We start from the raw sequence: 19,700 nt of genomic DNA, 5'->3' as shown, positions 1-19,700 counted from the left end.
TGGACAAGAAGGTTCTAGATGTGGTGGCCGGGTCATAGTTCACCTACACGCCGTGACCGATGAACAGGCTGCGGTACTTATGGATACAGGTACATTCTATCTTTAGTTTGTTATTCCTAAAGGAACAACAGAAGGACGCAGAAAAGAAAATGACGAGGAGACACAAAACAAATGAAGAAGATAATACAATGTAGACATGTGAAGCACAATGCAAAGTTTTATTTATTTATTCGTGGCTTTACTTGTAACTGTCACTAGGGCAGCACGTGGATAAACACGGAGCTTAAGGTCCGTCACACGTGTCTGTCTTTAACGATGTTGGTAGGTCTTGCACGAGACGATAAGTCCTCTCCTCGTTTGTAAGACAGTTCGTCCTTTCACCACCTCAACAGCAAATGTCAGAGAGTGGAGATAACTGAGATAATTCATTATCATAACGATGCGTCTAATTATTGAGATAAAAAGACATAATTATAATGAGCATGTAAATCGTACTTTTGCAACAATATGCACAGAGTGCTTACAGAAGTGATTTACTAAACATAATAACCAACAACAGCGCACACATCTTCGCTATGACAGAAACACACACACACTTGTACAACATTCACTCTCTCACACAGACTCATACAGCAGAGTCAGGACAGAGAAAATGTCGTTCACAAAAGATGTGTCTTGTGTTTTTGCTTAAATGTGGTCAGAGAATCAGTGACTGACAAGTAAACCGTTCTAGGTCAAGATGTCCCGACAGAGCAGTGATGACAAATAATATTGTTTACAGTGAATGCGCGTCCACTGGAGGAGGTCAAGAAGAAGACAGGCGCTGATGTACACTTTGACCCCAACCCGTCACCTGTACCAGGTATGAAGATTGTCATCATCCGCGGTGTCCCATCTCAGATCGAGGCGGTCGTCAGGCTCATCAGGCAGATGACTGGTAGTCAGGTTAGTGCAGTAGTGACTACAATATAATCAGAGAGTTACAAACAGCTATCAACACTAAACAGTAGAGGCTGCAATCAACAGCAGGCAGCAAGAGTGACTAGGAGTAACAATGAATGATAACAACTGATAATCAAAAATAACAACTAACGACGAGCTGTTGTAGTGCATAACAATAAATACAATAAATAACCATGAGGGTGATGAACAGCGAAAATAACGCAAAAAACTAATAAGATTTGGCAAAGATTATTCTTCAGTGAACACGAGTTGTCAGAAAAAAGTAACACCATCCTCAAAACGCTAAGAAATTTAAAAAAAAACATTTTTGCTATTGTTAACTAAGTAACAAAATGCAAAAGTAAAATAAAAGCAAGTTACTGCAGTCATACAAACTGAGGTCCTCTTCGTACAGGCAACACTCACAGAAGAAGTTCAGACATTCTGGCTCCAGTGGGTTGAGGCCGCGTACCCTGACCTCGAGTCTCGCGCCTACTTTCTGCCTCCTGTCTACTTCAACCGCGTGCCGATGACCACAGAGACATTTGCTGGTCAGGATGTACAGGTACTACCTTCACATTCCAAAGAGACAGTTGCTGGTCAGGATTTTCAGGTAAAATTGCCAGCATTAGAAAACACAGGTATGTTGACTTTTCTTAAAGAAAAGCTCCGACGTGTAATGACTGCTATGGCTTCCATTTCTCCACCTGCTGCTGTTCAGGACAGTGACTTGAGATATGATGCGGCCATGAGGCGAGTTCTATTCTTTCTTCAGAAGTGGTCAGAAACGACAGGAGAAGTGTTAGTTGGAATCACACGACTCCGCTTCGGACAATATCTGAGTGAACCTGGTTTTACTTTGGCGGCTGCCCAGTTACCCCGAGCCTCCAGCCTGCCTCCTGACTTGCCACAGAACTGGAAACAGGGAAACTTCGATGTGCTTCTTATTCACCGACATTACGGTCTTGTCGTCTGCAATGTGATGTCGTTCGGTGACATTACAAACGACCTTAAAATGTCACAGGAGGATATTGTCAAGATCAGAAAAAAGCTGAAAGAGGCCGTGTCACAGCTGAACAAGGCGGAGGCCATGTTGTCTCACCTGGTGTCCGACATCGCTCCCGGTCTGCGCATCACTAAGACCATCGCTTTCCCCAACCTCACGGCTCGTCAACTTCAACAGGCCATCTCCGGCGACACCCACATAGCTCAAGTAAAAACTGTTTCACATCATGAAATTAAAATATTGTGTACATTTCACTTTTTTTACAGAACAATTAAATACAATTTTTTATTTACTCGTAAGTGACTTACGTTCAGAAGTAGCCTGAATGAGTTTGTGGAGTAATCTTATATGGCCACATCTCTCTCTCTCACATATTTTAACAATTATGTCCCTTGAAGACAATCTATCGTCATGGACTGGATGACCCATTCTGTGGTCAGTGCTGCTGGGAAAGGCGCTCCACTGTAGCGGTGGAGTAGTACACTGCTACTCATACACATACACATGCACACTTACAAGCCGCCAAGGGGGATAGCACTGGCTGGTGACATCAGATGATGATATAATTTTCAAAAAGCTGCTTAGTTTAAACACCACAACTGTCAAAGAATACGCTCTGTTGATCACGTGGTTGTATTACAGGACCTGTGTCTGTGTCTGGGAACAACAGACCCCGCCGACATCCCAGGTGTGTGTCTGTGCTGTGATCAGTTGTCTGACCCCAAGACACCGTGTGACGTCAGTAGTCACGTGCTGAGGGAACTCGGACACTGGTGGCAGCGACGTGTGGCTGGGTCTGGACCTCACAGTCACATGACACGTGACGTGTACAGGACACTGGTAGCCAGGTGAGTTGTAGGAATGTATGATATGATATAAAAATGTTTATTATTTTTGGTGTGTAAGTATTTTTTTGTCCAGAAAACAGCATGGGTCGTGATGAAGTCATTGGCTCTGTTGGTCTCTTTACTTTAAAATCGCTTGTTACTTCATTGTGTCTGCCGAGGATAAGATCATTAATCAAGTTTTTTGGGTTTATATGGATAGTGAGATATATATCTGTGTTCTCTTACCAGTGGGTCTTCAGGCATGACTACATGTATGGAGGTCTAAAGATCCTTTTTTGCTGGTCTAACCTTAAGTGACGCTGCTATCACGAGGTACCCTTAACCACGTAGAGCTGATCACGTGACTAAGCTTGAGTGGATCTTAGATGTCTGTCCAGATACTGCTGGATCTGAAACAGTGTCAATTTGTTCATTTTCTTTCTTTCCTTTATTGATACCCTGGCGTATGGGCAGGTGAAAGCTTATGCTGGTCACCGCTACACGTCGTTGGGAGTAGCTACTGGACAGACACAGCGGCACGTGACTGAGGTCTGTCTTGAGCAGCGGTCAGCAGGTCCTCATTAATGTGGCCAGTCTATTCCTTTGTGTCAGCAACAATTTTAGTCTCTGTCTCTGCATTAACCAGCATGCAAGGTACCCCTATAAACAGTCCTACCCAGAGTGTTGTGCCGAGTGACACACATCACGCACCTTGCATCATTAGCACGAAGCAAGAGGTCTTCACGGCTAAAAACAGCGACAACCATCACTGCCAGAAGCCCGGTCGTACTGTCTGTCACCTGCAGCACTGATATGTATGGCCGCCTTGACACTTAATTATGGTCACATTATGTTTAGTTATTGTGCAGCGAAACAACGGAACTCTCTCCCTTTCCATCCCCGCCACCTACTCACTATTGAATCCTTTACACGTGAACTGAAAACACCTCTTCTGTAAACATTACTTCTAACTACCTTTTAACATAATGTGTAGTCCTTTTCACACCTTTCTATCTTCCTCTTTGTGTTTTCTTTGTGATTTTATTCTACGCTAGTGCTGTTGTTATTTTTTATTGTTTATATGCTCTTTGTTTTCCTGTCCCTCGTATGCTATGTTTGGTTCTTGTTCTTAGCGCTAATTTTTAGGTAACCACTATTCTGTAAGAGAAGTTGCAAGTATGTGAGGAGTATTATCTAAAAAAAGAAAGTAATGCAAAAATCACCCCTTCGTAACCTTCACGACTGTCTACTAAAGGGATTAAATACAGCAAAAGCACGAAATGAACCCATTAGTCGACAGATACTAAAAAAATTGCCTGGTTATGGAGAATTTATCAAGAATGTTTACACATCAAATGGTCACACTCGTTTGTTGTAGGTTCTGTGGTCCGGCGACAACAGTGACTGTGCCATGCACATGTTCTCCACGTGTGAGTGTCAAGACCCTGGGTGAGGCCGTGTGGTGGACAGGAGAGTGCTACACTGCTGTAATAACACTCTTCCCGGAGCAACTTCACCTGCTACACACGGCGCCTCCCACACTCTTTGTCACCGGACCGCCCGGTACAGGTAAAACTGTGGTGCTGCTGCTGATGGCCATACAGTGGCTGCGATGTGGTCACCACGTCTACGTCGTCAGTACGTGGTGGGGGAGTCGTGCAGCGTGCACCATGTTGTATCACCTGTTGATACAGACAGTAAAGACACAACAGTCAGCAGGTGTATCACCTGGTCAGCCTCACCTCCTGCAGTATAACATTAATGGTGGTGACGTGGAGAAGGCCGTCAACGACTTGTCACAGGCGGCGAGCGGAGGGTCGTTGTACGTCATCGCTGATGAAGTAGAGAGTGAACACAGGTGAGTTGTACAGCGTGTGATGTGATGATAGACACACAGGTAGATGCTGTCTACATTTACTGGATTACAACTATTTGGTGCTTAACAGGTGATGCTTCCTCAACAGTTGTGACACCTGATGGAGGTGTTGTGATGTAAACATAGATTTGTTTTTGAAGCATCGTCTGTTACACAGATTGTGTTATAACACGTGTCATTATTGATACATCACTTACTTGATGACATCATTTGTAACAATATTACACATGATACACAAACAGAATCACACATTAATAATAGTACACAGTGTAACGCGTGTAGTTACATCCTATGTTATAGTGTTGGGCTCAGAATCAACAACTTCCAGAATTTGTGTAAGTTGCTTCTGGAACGAGTTCCTCATCTGCATCTGTGGGCGGCAAGTTGTTTCCATGGAGACGCACCCGCCGGCTGGCAAGTGGAATATTTAACCAGACCCCTCCGCTCTCCTCCGGCCGTCGTCAGGGAAGTCGAGCAGGACGCGAGGTTTACTACACACCGTGATGTACGGCCGTACAGTGAGCGAGGTGTGCCCGACCACACAGACGGCCCGCCAGTCACACGACTGTATCACCGAGGTCAGGGTCACTCATGTTACTTCCCACTTGACTGTGTGACGTGCGGTCGTGAGGTGGCCAGCCTCCTACACAGTCTCCGTGTTGGTGTTACAGGTAGGTGTGTGTATTGTGTAGTGTAACGTTGTTTACAGTTAAACACTTACCTATGTGATAAATAAGGAACGGGTGAGAAACAGTCTTGTAAATAAGACTGTATTAGTGACGTGTGTCTCTCAGTTTACGTGATGACGTCACGATGCTATTGTTTATATCCATGTTGACAGGGAGAAGCACAACAATATCTACAACATTGACCTCTACCAGTGACGGCACAACACCACCCTGTCTACAGTGGAGAGACGTGCTGGTGTTGTACTGGGATGACGTTAGTGATAAGCCGGGTATGGTCAGAGGACTGCAAGAAGCGGGTATCCCAGTGCGGGTGATGAAGGATGATTACATCGAGGACGTGGTCATGGCCCGCAGTGACGTGGTGTGGGTGGCGAGTGGACATCGTGTTCGTGGTCTGGAGAGAAAAGTCGTCGTGTGTCTGGAGAACCCTGATTACGATTTATATAGATTTAACTTGTCACCACTGTACAACTTTACCTCTGCCAGACTTGACCTCATGTCCCGCTGTACGTCACAACTTGTGATTGTCTCCCGTGACGACAAGCCGCTAGAAGGTGACTGACACTGACACATCTGCCACCTGCTGTAGTGTCAGTTTCTTACACCAACAATTGTCTTTTAGTGTTTGTAATATGTAATAGATATGACGTCATTACAGATTTTTACATCACGAGGTCCGTGTCTCTGTTTACAAAACAAGTGTCAACAAGTTTCTTTCAGAGGTGTGTGTGTGTTAATGTGTCATCATGTCCGTGAGTGTGTCAGTCTACAAGTGTGATACTGTGTCAATGTGTGTATAAGAGATTGTACACACGCTGTTAATCGGCCTCAAAAGACTGTATTGTCAGTGCCGTGCAAAAAAAGTGTTTAGGATAATTTTGTTTACTGCCAGTTGTAAACAAAGGGGTCAGAACTCTGAGACTAAATACAGACACGAGTGGTCCATCAAAACCCGCTTCATTGAGTTAAGAGGTTTATTGATGTAAACACAACAAACACTAGCGGCTCACTGATTAAATGTTACAAGTTTAACTGTTTGGCACAAACACATTCAACAGATGTGTAAATGTTGTTTCAAATCGTCTATAAATGTCGCTCCCATGTAACTGCTTCAATAAAGATTTTTTGTTGTTAGTTTAAAACAGGTACAGACTGTTAATAAGTGGTTAAAATAGTTTTAACGGTCGTCACCCTATTCACCACGTGCGCATTGTTTCAACAAAGTCAAACAACAGGCTGACAATATAAATATACAGCAGATAGCAAATAAACCAATAAATAGCAATGACAGAATACAATAACTACGTCACGATCACATGACACTGTTACAGTTTGCCAACATTTTGTCACAACACACACTATACCCTGACCGTCACATGTCATGACACGAAATCAGACCAGACCCACCTCAGCTGGATGGAGGATGAAGGTGGACAGCGACTGTTGTCTGTCAGGAAAACGATGATCACGTAGGCCGTAGGGTGACTATATCTTCTCAGAAAGTTACAGAATCCCAAGGAGGGGCGACAGTGAGAGAAGGCTACCGTTCACATTCCTGTGTATGACATCTTTGGTATGTAAGTATTGCCGAGCATACACTACACCCCGCAAGGTATGTGTGACCACTAGCTGTATTATATATATACAATCACTAGGTGAATACACAAATAATATGTGTGTACACGATAAAGCACACTGCATCGACTGTGTGACCTTTTCACCGGCGAACTGTATGAAGAAATCATTATGGCGGGATGTAAGAAGGAGGCAGTCGATAGGAAGTTGTGTGTAGGTGGACACGGTATGGTGCAGACACAAAAAGAACAACACAAATGAGTGTAAATACACAACAAAAACACAGATCAAGAGGAGACTTAGATCGAAGAACAAGAGAGTGCAGTCCCCTTAAGTCAGTTAGGCGAATGGACATCACTGTCGGTTTAACTGTCAGCTGGTCTCAGTATATTATTTCTCTACATTGTCGTCAACAGACATTTGTTTGCTATTTTTCTAGTAATTTCCCGTGAAATGTAATCCAGGCACTTTACGATGGACGCGCTCGTAGCAGACGAACCTCAGCGTCAGTGTCGCAGGCTATTTTTATCCTGCTGTAGAGGGATAGGGCAGATAAAGATCAGCTGACGTTTGTTGTGTTTGACGTCACCAGTCGTCTGCTCAGCGCTGTTTCTAACGTACTTGTGTGGCTGTTGGCTGTCCATTGCCTCTTCTATCCTTGTGCGCATGTTTCTTGTGGAGCAAAGCTTGGAGATGAAAGTGTCCGATGGTGTCGGCGCTGGCTATTATTTCAGCCCCAGCCAAATGTTGTTGTCAACCTCGGAGTTCAGCGTGTCCTGGTCAGTCGTCTGTCAGCAACAGGCTGTGGCGGACGTGCCAGGCGGTGCTGACCGTAGTACATGGGTGCCACAGTTGGACAAGATCCATCACTAAGCCGTTTAGGTAAATAAACGAGTTTTTTCTCCCCTCATTATAGAATTTGGAAAAGCTGTGATCGGTGAGTGCGTAGGTGGTTCTGCTTGTGCATGTGATCAAATCAGTTTGTCCAGGAACTAATATCCAACATATGTCAGTGGTTTGTCTGTTGAATGGTCTGGGAATGTTTATGAGGAGTTTGTTTTAATGATGTGTTCCACACCAAAGAGAAAATATTTCATAACCATTTTTGCTATCACCACAACTGACAATCACAACTATCCAGTACATATGCACGTCATTATAACACAAAGTCACTTTGAATTTAAAGCATTGAAAGGTCAATATCACACCAGAGTGGATCCTCTTTCATCACATCTTGAAAATCGGTATCACTAATCTGGCTTCTCTTGTATATGGTGCAGATATGAGTGCATGTACATACTGTTTCATTATGTTAAGTTTTGCGTGTGCATAGAATTACAACAAAATGTTTCGACTTCCTGCCTTTCAATAACTTCTTGCATATGAAGGTTCTTTAAGATACATTATAATACAATACTATTGCCTTTATTAATAGTCTTTAGGCCTACAGTAAAAATTGTAGCAGCAATGTGATGGTTCAGAACCCGGTGCTTTCTTTTTTTCACTGCTTTCCGCTTTACACATCTGTTCTTTTCTCTAGAAATGACGTAACACACGCAAGAGCTGATGAGAACTTCTCGTTATAACTGTGAAGCGTGATTGGTTGTGGTGTGTCATGTGGCTTGACTGACCAATTGAACGCATGTTGCTCTGGAAAGATCTAGATGCAAGCTCAGCGCTTTTTGCTAGAGACTTGCTGGGGGTTCAGCAGGCTAATTAAAAAAAGTGTAGATCAGCAATTTAGCATAGGCGCATGCGGGAAATGTCGAAGTGATTTGGTGGGAGTATCGACGGTGTGTTAGACCGGGTGACAGAAATCATACCCTTACCCAATTTACGTAAACCTGCCCCAGAGTTTACGACAATCTTTTTTGTATTATCGAAAATGAATTGTATGTTTATTTTTCAGACTAAAGTTCCTAAAAATGTTAATGATACACACTGATGAGGGTGAATAGCAGCAAACGTTTGTATGCATGGGAGCCCGGAGAAGCTGTTCGGCCTGGCTGGTGGCCGTTAAAGTTGTCGGTGCTGTCGGAGGTGAGTAACTCGCTACTCGTCAGAAAATATGGCGTCCTTCCCTGTGTTCAGATACCACCAGCTGGTGTAACTTACCTTTGAGCACCTTGGAGTGGTGTGGTGGCTTGAGCACCTTGTCGATCCAAAGAGATTGAGAGTAGACAGTGAGGCACAGGTATCTCCGTCCTCTGTCAAGAAAGGTCCTGTAAACTAGGAGACTTTGTGTGACAAGCTTGCTCACCTCCATCTGTAGGTTGTAAATTGTTGCCTCACACAACACCTTATGCTGACTCCTCCTAGAGCGTGCGTTTGTGTGTGTGTGAGAGAGAGAAGACAGAAAAGGAAAAAAGAGAACAACAACAGGATACTGGTACGGGAAACATGAGACGGTTCAGATCACAAATTGAGGCCTAAGCCTGTGTTGCTAGTCTGTGTCCTGTTCTACCAGAGACACTGCATGAATGATGACAAACATACTTCACATGTTGAACTTAGTCTGTTGTCATTAATAAAACATTTAATGACTTGTAATTTCTATATAAACATAACAAGACATGCCTAATTATTGTACATAAATTATTCTGACAAATCTCCATTAAAATCACGTCAATGCTTTGGAAAAACCCGATAACAGAAACTTTGATAGCAACCGTTTGTTTATTGCCGACCTGTCATAATTCCGCCATCTTGACATCCTCTTTATGATCAAGTTGATGAGGGGTAAGTCACATACTCTCAAAAGTATATGCTTTTACCTTCTACTTGTTTTACTTAAAAGACAGATAAGTTATTGTTATTTCGTGTAGTCACACCAATGTAAGTGGAATGCAGTGAACACATGAACTACTTGAATACAGCGACACCACAGACTAGCGGACCTCAAGTGACGACAGACTGTAAGTGTTTCTGTCTTCAGTCATTAACGGTGTGAGCAGTAAGACACAGTATTGTTAATAATAGCCAATGTAATCAGTATGAACAATAATGAGCAGTGTGAACAGTATCGAAATATACAAAAGTTAATGTATCCACACAGTCTCTCGCATTTGTACCTAATCAATCACACACACGCGCTCGCGCACCTGTACATTTATATTCTCCACATGCTACAGCTAATAACTTTTCATTATACAATATTATTCTTGTTAGTCTTTTTATTCACAAATATTTCTGGTACTCAGCAGATATAATATTAGGGGTTATTAGGGCTGGCAGTAAGATCAAGTTCTGTGTGTACAAATGGTGTAGACGCCATTAGTGACAGAGCGGTGCCGTCTCACCTGTACAGGTAGACAAACTTTATTTCGCGGCTTAAGTCAATTATCTTAGTGTTGTCCCGCTATAACACCTGCTGCTGTGTTTTAATCAGGTATAAACAGTGCTATAAAAACGAATCGGATTTCGTAAATGAGTTTGTATCAAAAATAACACGTGCTGTAACAAAACGTGTATACAGTGGTGTGTACAAATAATAGCTGCTGCAAATAAAGATTAAAGAGCCACTCGACACTTTTATAAGCAGTCTCGTCATGAAGCTTAATGTTTATACAAGAACGCCTCAATATCTCTTGTATGAGACATTTGCAAATATAGTTGTCAGACGACAAATATACTTCTCCCCTCACTGCTACACGCGTAAAATGTCAAGCGTACGAACACACACACACGCAGAGGTCTAAAGAATTGAAAACATTGTGCCACATAGTGAACATGGCAAACCAGGAGTTATAGTTATCTCCCCCTGTCGTACAGAAGTATTGTTGGGTCTCGCGCTGTACAGACCTATTGACTTGTTGTATAGGTGTACGTATACGGGAATTGTATTAATTACTACAGTTAGCCACGTGATATATTTTGACAAGTGGCGCTAACAATGTGGAATGCCTTGGACAATAAATATCTCACTACATGTAGTGTCGCCCATGTTTGACATCCTAGCTGTCTACCATCATCAAGCACAGAGAGGACATGACTGTCTATATCCTGTCCTGACAGACCGCAGACGACAGTCGCTGCCTCTTATAGACTTGGTCCTGCTGAGGGGAGACCACTGTCAGCCATGTCTGGTCCCCCGCCGTCTGCTTCACAACAGGTGAGACAAGGTGTAGTCAACCCAGGACTGTGACTCTTTTGGGGTTAGACAGGTCAAGGTGAAAGAGGTTACAACTTGCATAAATGATAAAAAGAAATTTAACGATTTGTAAAAATTATTGTAAAATATACTCTTATGCGTGTTTTTATCAGACAAGCTGTGTATATGGAGTTCAGTCTAGAATGTTTCCATGTAAATTTGTAATTAATATTACAGGGAGAATGCCGGAAAGGAGGCCCTGGAGGAGAAAGTTCTAGAGGCGGCGGAAGAGTCGAAGTTTACCTACACGCCGTGACCGACGAACAGGCTGCACTACTTCAGAATACAGGTGAGTTTGGTTTTCGTGTTATTCTCTGAGAAATATTTCGTTTACTCGTTCCTTAACTTGTACAGGGATAGATGCCTTTCACGGTCATGTATACCAAATGTGTCTTCAGTTGCAACTTCTTAAAATCCACCTTGCAGGTGTGGTGGTGATGATGATGATGATGATGATGATGATGATGATGATGATGATGATGATGATGATGATGATGTTTGTAGCGCGCTAGTATCCACATCACAAAGATGAGCTCAATGCGCGGTGATCCCAGCAGCCACCAAACTGCAGGTCAAATGAAAACTTCAAAAAAGTTTAAACAAGTGAGTCTTAAGATTTTTCTTGAAAGATCCAATACTGGATAAGATCCAATGGTGATGATGTTACGAGGTGTGTCTCAATGTAACGGGGCTGGTGTCAGAAACAATTAATATATTTTAATTTCACTCCGTGGTTAAACCTTAATTGTAAAAGCACCCCGAATATCCGGCAGTTCCTGGCCGAGGATTTTGTTATCACCTACCATGATATATTGGTCAATAAGCAAGTCTACCAAGAGACAAGAGTTGCAACAGGAGAAAAGTCGGCTTCACCACAATGTTGAACAACTCAAGCACTAGGGGGCGCCCTTGACGGACTATGACTGTCGGGGCAGATATAGCTCCCATTAGGCTATTCGGGAGCACCGCGGTAGTTGAGGTCTTCTACATTGTGTGTATGATACATTGTGTGGACGAGACCATATTCAACCTTAAAGTTTTGTATCACATGCCCTAGGCCATCATGGCAGACTCTTAAAAGCCTTTTTTAAAGTCTATGAAGTTGTGATATAGGTCCCACTGATACCCAAGATGTTTTTCTATCAGGACTGTGCTCCTACCTGCTATCAATCCAGTCTGTTCTGTTTCTATTAGTTTTTCTTGTCGCAGTGCTGATACGATTCTGTGTTGCTTTCAACAAGAGTTTGCTTGGTGGGATGATTAGACTGGTTCCTTTCTCTAGAAAGAATATGAAAAATTACTGCTTTCATTCGTTCGACCATTGTGCGCGTTTCTAGACACTTCAGCACACAACAGTAAGTATAATTTTCATTTAGTTTGTTGTAATAATTACAGTTTCCAATGCAACTTCAGGCTAGATTTTTTTATAAAAAACAATCAAACATATATTGTTTTACAGAAAGCATATGTCTACTTGACGAGGTGAGAACAAAGTCAGGCGCTGACGTAAACTTTGATGTCAACTCGTCACCTGTACTCGGTAGGAAGGTTGTCACCATACGTGGTGTTCCATCTCAGATCGACGAAGCAGTCAAGCTCATCAATCAAAAGGTTTGTTTGGTTTTTTTTCACACATTTATTTAAATAAAAACTACATGAGGATCGTACAGTATAAATGTCAGCGAATGTTTCAATTTCAAAAAAAGCGATTTGAACATGAGCTTTACTAAGTGGTAAACAATAATGCCATTGGTAATTTGTAATTAATATTTCCTGTCCGAAAACTCGAATAGTTTTATGTAAAAGTAAATGATAAAGGTTTGTCAAAGAAAAGTTGAAATAAATTGACTTATAGTAATACTTCAAGCTTTCAGTTTCATGTACTAAAGCGGCTTTGATGCAGTTAACATTATCAGAACAAGCCCAGACATTCTGGTTACAATGGGTTGAGGCCGCGTTCCCTGATCTCGACTCTGACGCCTACTTCCTGCCTCCTGTCTACTTCAACCGCATGCCGATGACCAGCGAGTCCATTGCTGGTGAGAGTATTATGGTCCTTCAGCCAGCACCTGGAAAGGCCGGTCAGTCCAACAAACAAGCGATGACTCCACCTGCTGCTGGTCAGGCTCCCAGACCTCAACCTCCTCGAGTTCTGGACAGTGATACCAGAGACGATGCCGCCATGAATCGGGTTCTCATGTGTCTGCAGACAATGTCTAAACAGAACAAAGAAGTTTTGGTAGGACTCAGTCAGCTGAAGTTCGGACAGTACTTGAGTGAACCTTGTTACTCAGCCGCAGTTGCCCAGTTACCTGTAGCCCTCAGTCTTCCGCCGTGTCTGCCCCGAAACTGGAAACAAGGAGACTTTGATGTACTTCTTCTTCACCGACATTTTGGTTTGGTCGTACTTGAGGTGAAGACATTTGGTGACAACCTACAGGCACTGAAAATGCCACAGCAGAAAATAGATAATAATATAAAACAAAAGCTGAAAGACGCCGCGTCACAGCTGGACAAGGCGGAGGCCATGTTGTCTCACCTGGTGTCCGACATCGCTCCCGGTCTGCGCATCACGAAGACCATCGCTTTCCCCAACCTCACGGCTCGTCAACTTCAACAGGCCATCTCCAGCGACACCCACATAGTTCAAGTAAAAATTGTTTCACATCACGAAATTAAAATATTGATTATATTTCACTTTTTTACAGACCAATAAAATACAGCTTTTTTTTTACTCGTAAGCGACTTACGTACAGAAGTAGCTCGAATGAGTTTGTGAAGAAATCTTATATCGCTACATCTCTCTCTCACGTACTTTAATAATTATCTCCCTTGAAGACAATCTATCCTCAAGCACTGTATGACCCCTTCTGTGGTCAGCGCTGCTAGGAAGGCGCTCCACTGTAGCGGTAGAGTAGTAGCTATCCCCGAGTGTCAGAGACAAGCGTTTCTACCTCTAGTCATGCAAGAGAGCTGGTCTTGTTAGACAGGCACCTCGCTATATGGCAATCTTTAGCAAAAATCAAAAAAGGGTTAGTGAGGGAGGAGGTAATGTGTTGAATTGATGATTTTAAAAATATCCTGAAAGCATATCAAATTATTTCTCTGGAAAACTGTTAGAAAATTAAGTTATTGCAACCAGTACCTTGTTATTGCAGGGATTTTCTCTCATTCTCGGTATCTTTCACTCTCAGTTTCGACACAATGTCCTTCGGCCACACTGACTTAAACGAGATTGCAGCAATAAAGTTCACACATAATCCTGGGCTTCGGGGAACATTGTGTTCCTTTACACGTCCCTCCTTAACTCGTGCTCACTGCTACTCATACACACACACATACACACTTACAAGCCACCAAGGGGGATAGCCTGGTTGGTGACATCAGCTGAAATTATAATTTTCAAAAAGCTGCTTAGTTTAAACACCACAACTGTCAAAGAATACACTCTTTTGATCACGTGGTTGTATTACAGGATCTGTGTCTGTGTCTGGGAACAACAGACCCCTCCGACATTCCAGGTCTGTGTCTGTTCTGTGATCAGTTGTCTGACCCCAAGACACCGTGTGACGTCAGTAGTCACGTGCTGAAAGAACTCGGACACTGGTGGCAGCGACGTGTGGCTGTGGCTGGACCTGACAGTCACATGACACGTGACGTGTACAAGACACTGGTAGCCAGGTGAGTTGTAGAAATGTATGATATGATATAAAAAAAAGTTTATTATTTTTGGTAAGTATTTTGTTGTCCGGAAAACAGCATGGGTCGTGATGAAGTCATTGGCTCTGTTGGTCTCTTTACTTTAAAATCGCTTGTTACCTCATTGTGTCTGCAGAGGATAAGATCATTAATCAAGCTTTTTGGGACTTGTAACGTTAGCTTGTGAACAACTAGGATAACCTAGCTGTGGTGCGTGATTGGTTGTAGTGGCAAGTCATGCGGTACGACTGACCAATCGCGTGCATGTACGGCCACAAGCCAGCTTTTAATATTGGGTTTAGACCCAAGTTCGAAGCTTGTCACTAGGGATCCTTGGAAATTAAGAATCGAAGAGGATGTCGCAACTCAAGTCCTCGCTACCTCGTGTGTCAGCAATCACCAGTCAGACAGAAGACGTTGGAACAGGGACACAGACCAAGAAGGTGAAAGTCCGCTCAACAAACTTGAGCATAAAGGGAGAGTGACTGTTGTCGCTCCGAATCCATGACTAACTCCTGGTAGCGTAGTGGAAAAGTTGCTCGGGTCACAAGAGTCGGTGCTGATTTCTACTTGGAGAAACTTCAGGCCTGATGGTGACGGAACCAATGTGCAATCTCTTCAGGGGCGATTCGTGTGAGAATTCGTCCCAATGCTCTACATCGTATATCTTTCATCGCGGTGCCGGACAGCAGAAGACCCAGGTCATCGAACATCATTTCTTCTGCGGCGCGTCGAGAGGGCTCTCCATACAGTAAGAACCATTGTGCGAAATCTCAAGTGACGGTTGTATGTGTCCATCAGATACTAACACACCACACAGCAAGTGACAGTTGTGTGTCCATCAGAGACTAACACCCACACAGCAAGGGCGCTTGGGTCAAGCTGAGTGGCGTGTGTATGTGTATGCATATTGTATGGAGTGAGTGAGTGTACAGCGTTGTGAGTATGGTAGTTAAGAATAGATTAATTGACTCACTAGAAATCTGGATTAGTAGTAAGGAGAATAATTAGTGTTAACGGGACACGATAACTAGCCGAGATAGGGAATTAGTTCATTTGCATATTTGAATGTTCTTTTCTTATTCCTAAATCATTTGGTAATTTGTATAATCCTCTCGATGATGAATAGCTGTCTTTAATATACTAAATTACCTGTGGATTATTTGGGTTAGGCGTGCTGGGGGCTCAGCGAGTTAATTAAAAGTGTAATAAGCAGTTCAGTGTGAGAGCACTCGGTAAATGACGATGTGAGTGGTACAGTATCGAGAGTGTGATCAGCCGAGGCGACTGGGACAGAGTAACCTCTGGTGCATCTAAATTTAACTTCGACGATTTTTTTATCTGAGACAAGAGCTTGGAAACTTGCTCTGAACTTTCTCTTGACAAAATATGCGAGGAAGCTGCTGCTGTGACACACAGTGGAGATGGAGATGATGGCAACGCCGGAAGTGACGACGACGACTATTGAGAATCAACAGGTCCACCACCAACAAGTGTCCGAAGCCCTCACAGCGCTGGACACGTGAGGGAAGTTTGCCTTCAGGCCCCTGGGGGCAGAGACATGTTGGGACACGTGCAACGTGCGGAACACGTGATGTTGTAAATACGAGCACAACTCACAGGACAGGCCACCTTGGATGAGTTCCTCCCCACAGCTACATAAAGTCTTGTGTACACACGGTCACAACCTTGCTGCTCACCTGTTGGACTTTTACATCGTAATATGTTTAGACAGGATTGTGACATGCATGAAACAAATAAAGTGTTTCCTCTATGTCACGTTTAATATGGTGGTACCTTGAGAAACGTGAAATCGATGTTTTACTGTAAATATTTTATGAAGATTCTGAACAGTTTGTAATAGTTATGTGAGGTTACTTTGTTTATTCACTCAGCTAAACTATTTTCACAAAGTTAACAATAGCTATTTTTTCCCGGTTAGCGTTAGATTGCGGAGGTGACAGTATTTATTGGTGAAGAGAATAAAGTTAAAGACAAGAATTCATGCTTCACCTACAAATACAACTGCTAGTAGACAGTGCACCATTAGTGACAGAGAGAGAGTCAGAGACAAAATTTAGTAAATACTTCCAATTTTTGGTTTTGTTTCTTATCATAGAAGAACGTGAGTACGTCAAGACAGGAAAATTTATTACTGAATGTAACAAACCACATGAAATAAATAATGTAAATCGCTTAAAATATATATATATGGTTCGTCATTTGAAGAGTAAGATGAGCTGAAGTATCCAACATTTGTTTGTTGTAGGTTCTGTGGTCCGGCGACAACAGTGACTGTGCCATGCACATGTCCTCCACGTGTGAGTGTCAAGACCCTGGGTGAGGCCGTGTGGTGGACAGGAGAGTGCTACACTGCTGTAATAACACTCTTCCCGGAGCAAGTTCACCTGCTACACACGGCGCCTCCCACACTCTTTGTCACCGGACCGCCCGGTACAGGTAAAACTGTGGTGCTGCTGCTGATGGCCATAGAGTGGCTGCGATGTGGTCACCACGTCTACGTTGTCAGTACGTGGATGGAGAGTCTAGCAGCGTGCACCATGTTGTATCACCTGTTGCTGCAGACAGTAAAGACACAACAGTCAGCAGGTGTATCACCCGGTCAGCCTCACCTCCTGCAGTATGACCTTGATGGCGGTGTAGACGTAGAGAAGGCCGTCAACGAATTGTCACAGGCGGCGAGCGGAGGGTCGTTGTACGTCATCGCTGATGAAGTAGGGAATAACTACAGGTGAGTTGCACAGCGTGTGATGTTATGATAGACACACAGGTAGATGTTGTCTGCATTTACTGGATTACAACTATTTGGTGCTTAACAGGTGATGTTTCCTCAACAGTTGTGACACCTGATGGAGGTGTTGTGTTGTCAAGATAGATTTGTTTTGAAGCATCGGCTGTTACACAGATTGTGTTGCAACACGTTTAATTATTGTGATATCACTTACTTAATGACATCATAGGTAACAATATTACACCCGATACACAAACAGAATCACACATTAATAACAGTACACAGTGTAATGTGTGTAACTACATCCTATGTTACAGTCTTGACTACAGAATCAGCAACTTCCAGACGTTGTGTGAGTTGCTGCTGAAACGGTTTCCTCGTCTCCATCTGTGGGCGGCAAGTTGTTTCCATGACTACGCACCAACCGGCTGGCAAGTGGAATATTTAACAAGACCCCTCCGCTCTCCTCCGACCGTCGTCAGGGAAGTCGAGCAGGACGGGAGGATCACTAGAGACCGTCAGGTACTGCCGTACAGTGAACGAGGTGTGCCCGACCACACAGACGGCCCGCCAGTCACACGACTGTATCACCCAGGTCAGGGTCACTCAGGTCGAAGACCAGGTGAATGTGTCACGTGTGGTCGTGAGGTGGCCAGCTTCCTACACAGTCTCCGTGTTAGTGTTACAGGTAGGTGTGTGTACTGTGTAGTGTAACGTTGTTTACAGTTAAACACTTACCTATGTCATAATGAACGGATGAGAAACAGTCTTGTAAATAAGACTGTGTTAGTGACGTGTCTCTCAGTTTACGTGATGACGTCACGACGTTATTGTTTATATCCATGTTGACAGGGAGAAGCACAACAACATCTACAACATTCACTTCTACCAGTGGCGGCACAACACCAACCTGTCTAAAGTGGAGAGACGTGCTGGTGTTGTACTGGGATTATGTTAGTGATCATTTGGGTGTGGTCACAGGACTGCAAAAAGCGGGTATCCCAGTGCGAGTGATGAAGGATGATGACATCGACGACGTGGTCACGGCCCGCAGTGACGTGGTGTGGGTGGCGAGTGGACATCGTGTTCGTGGTCTGGAGAGAAAAGTCGTCGTCTGCCTGGAGGACCCTGATTACGATATATTCAGATCTAAGTCTTTACAACTGTACAACTTTAATACTGCCCGACTTGACCTCATGTCCCGCTGTACGTCACAACTTGTGATTGTCTCCACTGACGACAAGCCGCTAGAAGGTGACTGACACTGACACTGACACTGACACACCTGTCACCTGCTGTAGTCGTGTGTCAGTCTCTTACACCAACAATTGTCTTTTAGTGTTTGTCCTCTTCTACTCTCAGTCTGTCACTACGTCATCACCTTATGATGTAATAGATATGACAGAGTTTTAGATGACGATGTCTCTGTTTACAAAACAACAAGTGTCAACAGGTTTGTCTGTCTCAGAGGTGTGTGTGTTAATGTGTCATCATATCCGTCCGTCAGTCTACCAGTGTGATATCTGTGTCACTGTGTGTATAAGATGTTGTACACGTGCTGTCAAAGGGCCTCATCAGACTGTAATGTCAGTGTCGTGCACTCAAGTGTTCAGTCTGATATTGTTTACTGCTAGTGATCAACAAAGGGGACAGAACTTTAGACTAAATACAGACACGAGTTGTCCATCAAAACCCTCTTCATTGAGTTAAGAGATTTATTGATGTAAACACAACAAACACTAGCGGCTCACTTATACAACACATGTTACAAGTTTAACTGTTTGGCACAAACACATTCACACGATGTACAAATGTTGTTTCAAATCCTTTATAAATGTCGCACTCATGTTTGTTCCAATAAAGATTTGTGTTGTTAGTATAAAACAGGTACAGACTGCTGTTTTGATGCACTACACCCCGCAAGGTATGTGTGACCACTAGCTCTATTTTATATATATATACAATAACGAGGTCTATACACAAATAATTTGGGCCATTAGCTCTATGCTTTGTTGCTGATTTGTCTGACATGACGTTTGTCAGTCACTAGACACAACGGTCCACACGGATCCATACTGGCCCACACTGGTGTGCAATAGTCTACACTTGTCCCCAATGCTAAAACAACTACAAGTGAAACACAAAATCAAGTTCAGTCCAAAGTCCCAAAGATGGAAGAAGAGA

At 43.4% G+C, this 19,700-nt stretch overlaps 2 protein-coding genes and 1 long non-coding RNA gene across 3 annotated transcripts; all 3 read left to right on the top strand.

Annotated features, from left to right (window-relative positions):
- The first annotated feature begins 5,286 nt into the window (after positions 1 to 5,286).
- LOC112555680 lies at positions 5,287 to 6,013 on the top strand. The gene is made up of 2 exons (XR_003097511.1): positions 5,287 to 5,322; positions 5,493 to 6,013. It is a non-coding gene; the product is annotated as an uncharacterized LOC112555680 (long non-coding RNA).
- A 1,822-nt stretch (positions 6,014 to 7,835) lies between these two features.
- On the top strand, positions 7,836 to 14,938 carry LOC112554830. The gene is made up of 7 exons (XM_025222884.1): positions 7,836 to 7,852; positions 10,930 to 11,026; positions 11,243 to 11,354; positions 12,525 to 12,676; positions 12,969 to 13,715; positions 14,541 to 14,586; positions 14,901 to 14,938. Exons 2-7 carry the CDS (start codon positions 10,994 to 10,996, stop codon positions 14,936 to 14,938), a joined length of 1,128 nt encoding a protein of 375 aa, XP_025078669.1. The 5' UTR covers positions 7,836 to 7,852; positions 10,930 to 10,993.
- A 2,239-nt stretch (positions 14,939 to 17,177) lies between these two features.
- LOC112555286 lies at positions 17,178 to 19,060 on the top strand. Its single transcript, XM_025223622.1, has 3 exons — positions 17,178 to 17,516; positions 17,834 to 18,204; positions 18,369 to 19,060. The coding sequence occupies exons 1-3, from the start codon at positions 17,248 to 17,250 to the stop codon at positions 18,776 to 18,778; spliced, it is 1,050 nt and encodes a 349-aa protein (XP_025079407.1). The 5' UTR covers positions 17,178 to 17,247; the 3' UTR covers positions 18,779 to 19,060.
- Positions 19,061 to 19,700: the final 640 nt, after the last annotated feature.

This window comes from Pomacea canaliculata, linkage group LG14 (assembly GCF_003073045.1).
Source record: "Pomacea canaliculata isolate SZHN2017 linkage group LG14, ASM307304v1, whole genome shotgun sequence".
Lineage (NCBI taxonomy): Eukaryota > Metazoa > Mollusca > Gastropoda > Architaenioglossa > Ampullariidae > Pomacea > Pomacea canaliculata.
The sequence above is the reverse complement of the archived record's forward strand: the minus strand, read 5'-3'. Positions and strand labels throughout refer to the sequence as shown.

Bases quoted from the DNA above. Each gene is read 5' to 3' on its own strand.
- LOC112555286 (XM_025223622.1), top strand. From the start codon at position 17,248: ATGGCCATAGAGTGGCTGCGATGTGGTCACCACGTCTACGTTGTCAGT. The intron at 17,517-17,833 runs GTGAGTTGCACA...CCTATGTTACAG, and splicing joins GAAGTAGGGAATAACTACAG to TCTTGACTACAGAATCAGCA. The intron at 18,205-18,368 runs GTAGGTGTGTGT...CCATGTTGACAG, and splicing joins TCTCCGTGTTAGTGTTACAG to GGAGAAGCACAACAACATCT.
- LOC112554830 (XM_025222884.1), top strand. From the start codon at position 10,994: ATGTCTGGTCCCCCGCCGTCTGCTTCACAACAG. The intron at 11,027-11,242 runs GTGAGACAAGGT...TTAATATTACAG, and splicing joins CGCCGTCTGCTTCACAACAG to GGAGAATGCCGGAAAGGAGG. The intron at 11,355-12,524 runs GTGAGTTTGGTT...ATTGTTTTACAG, and splicing joins TGCACTACTTCAGAATACAG to AAAGCATATGTCTACTTGAC.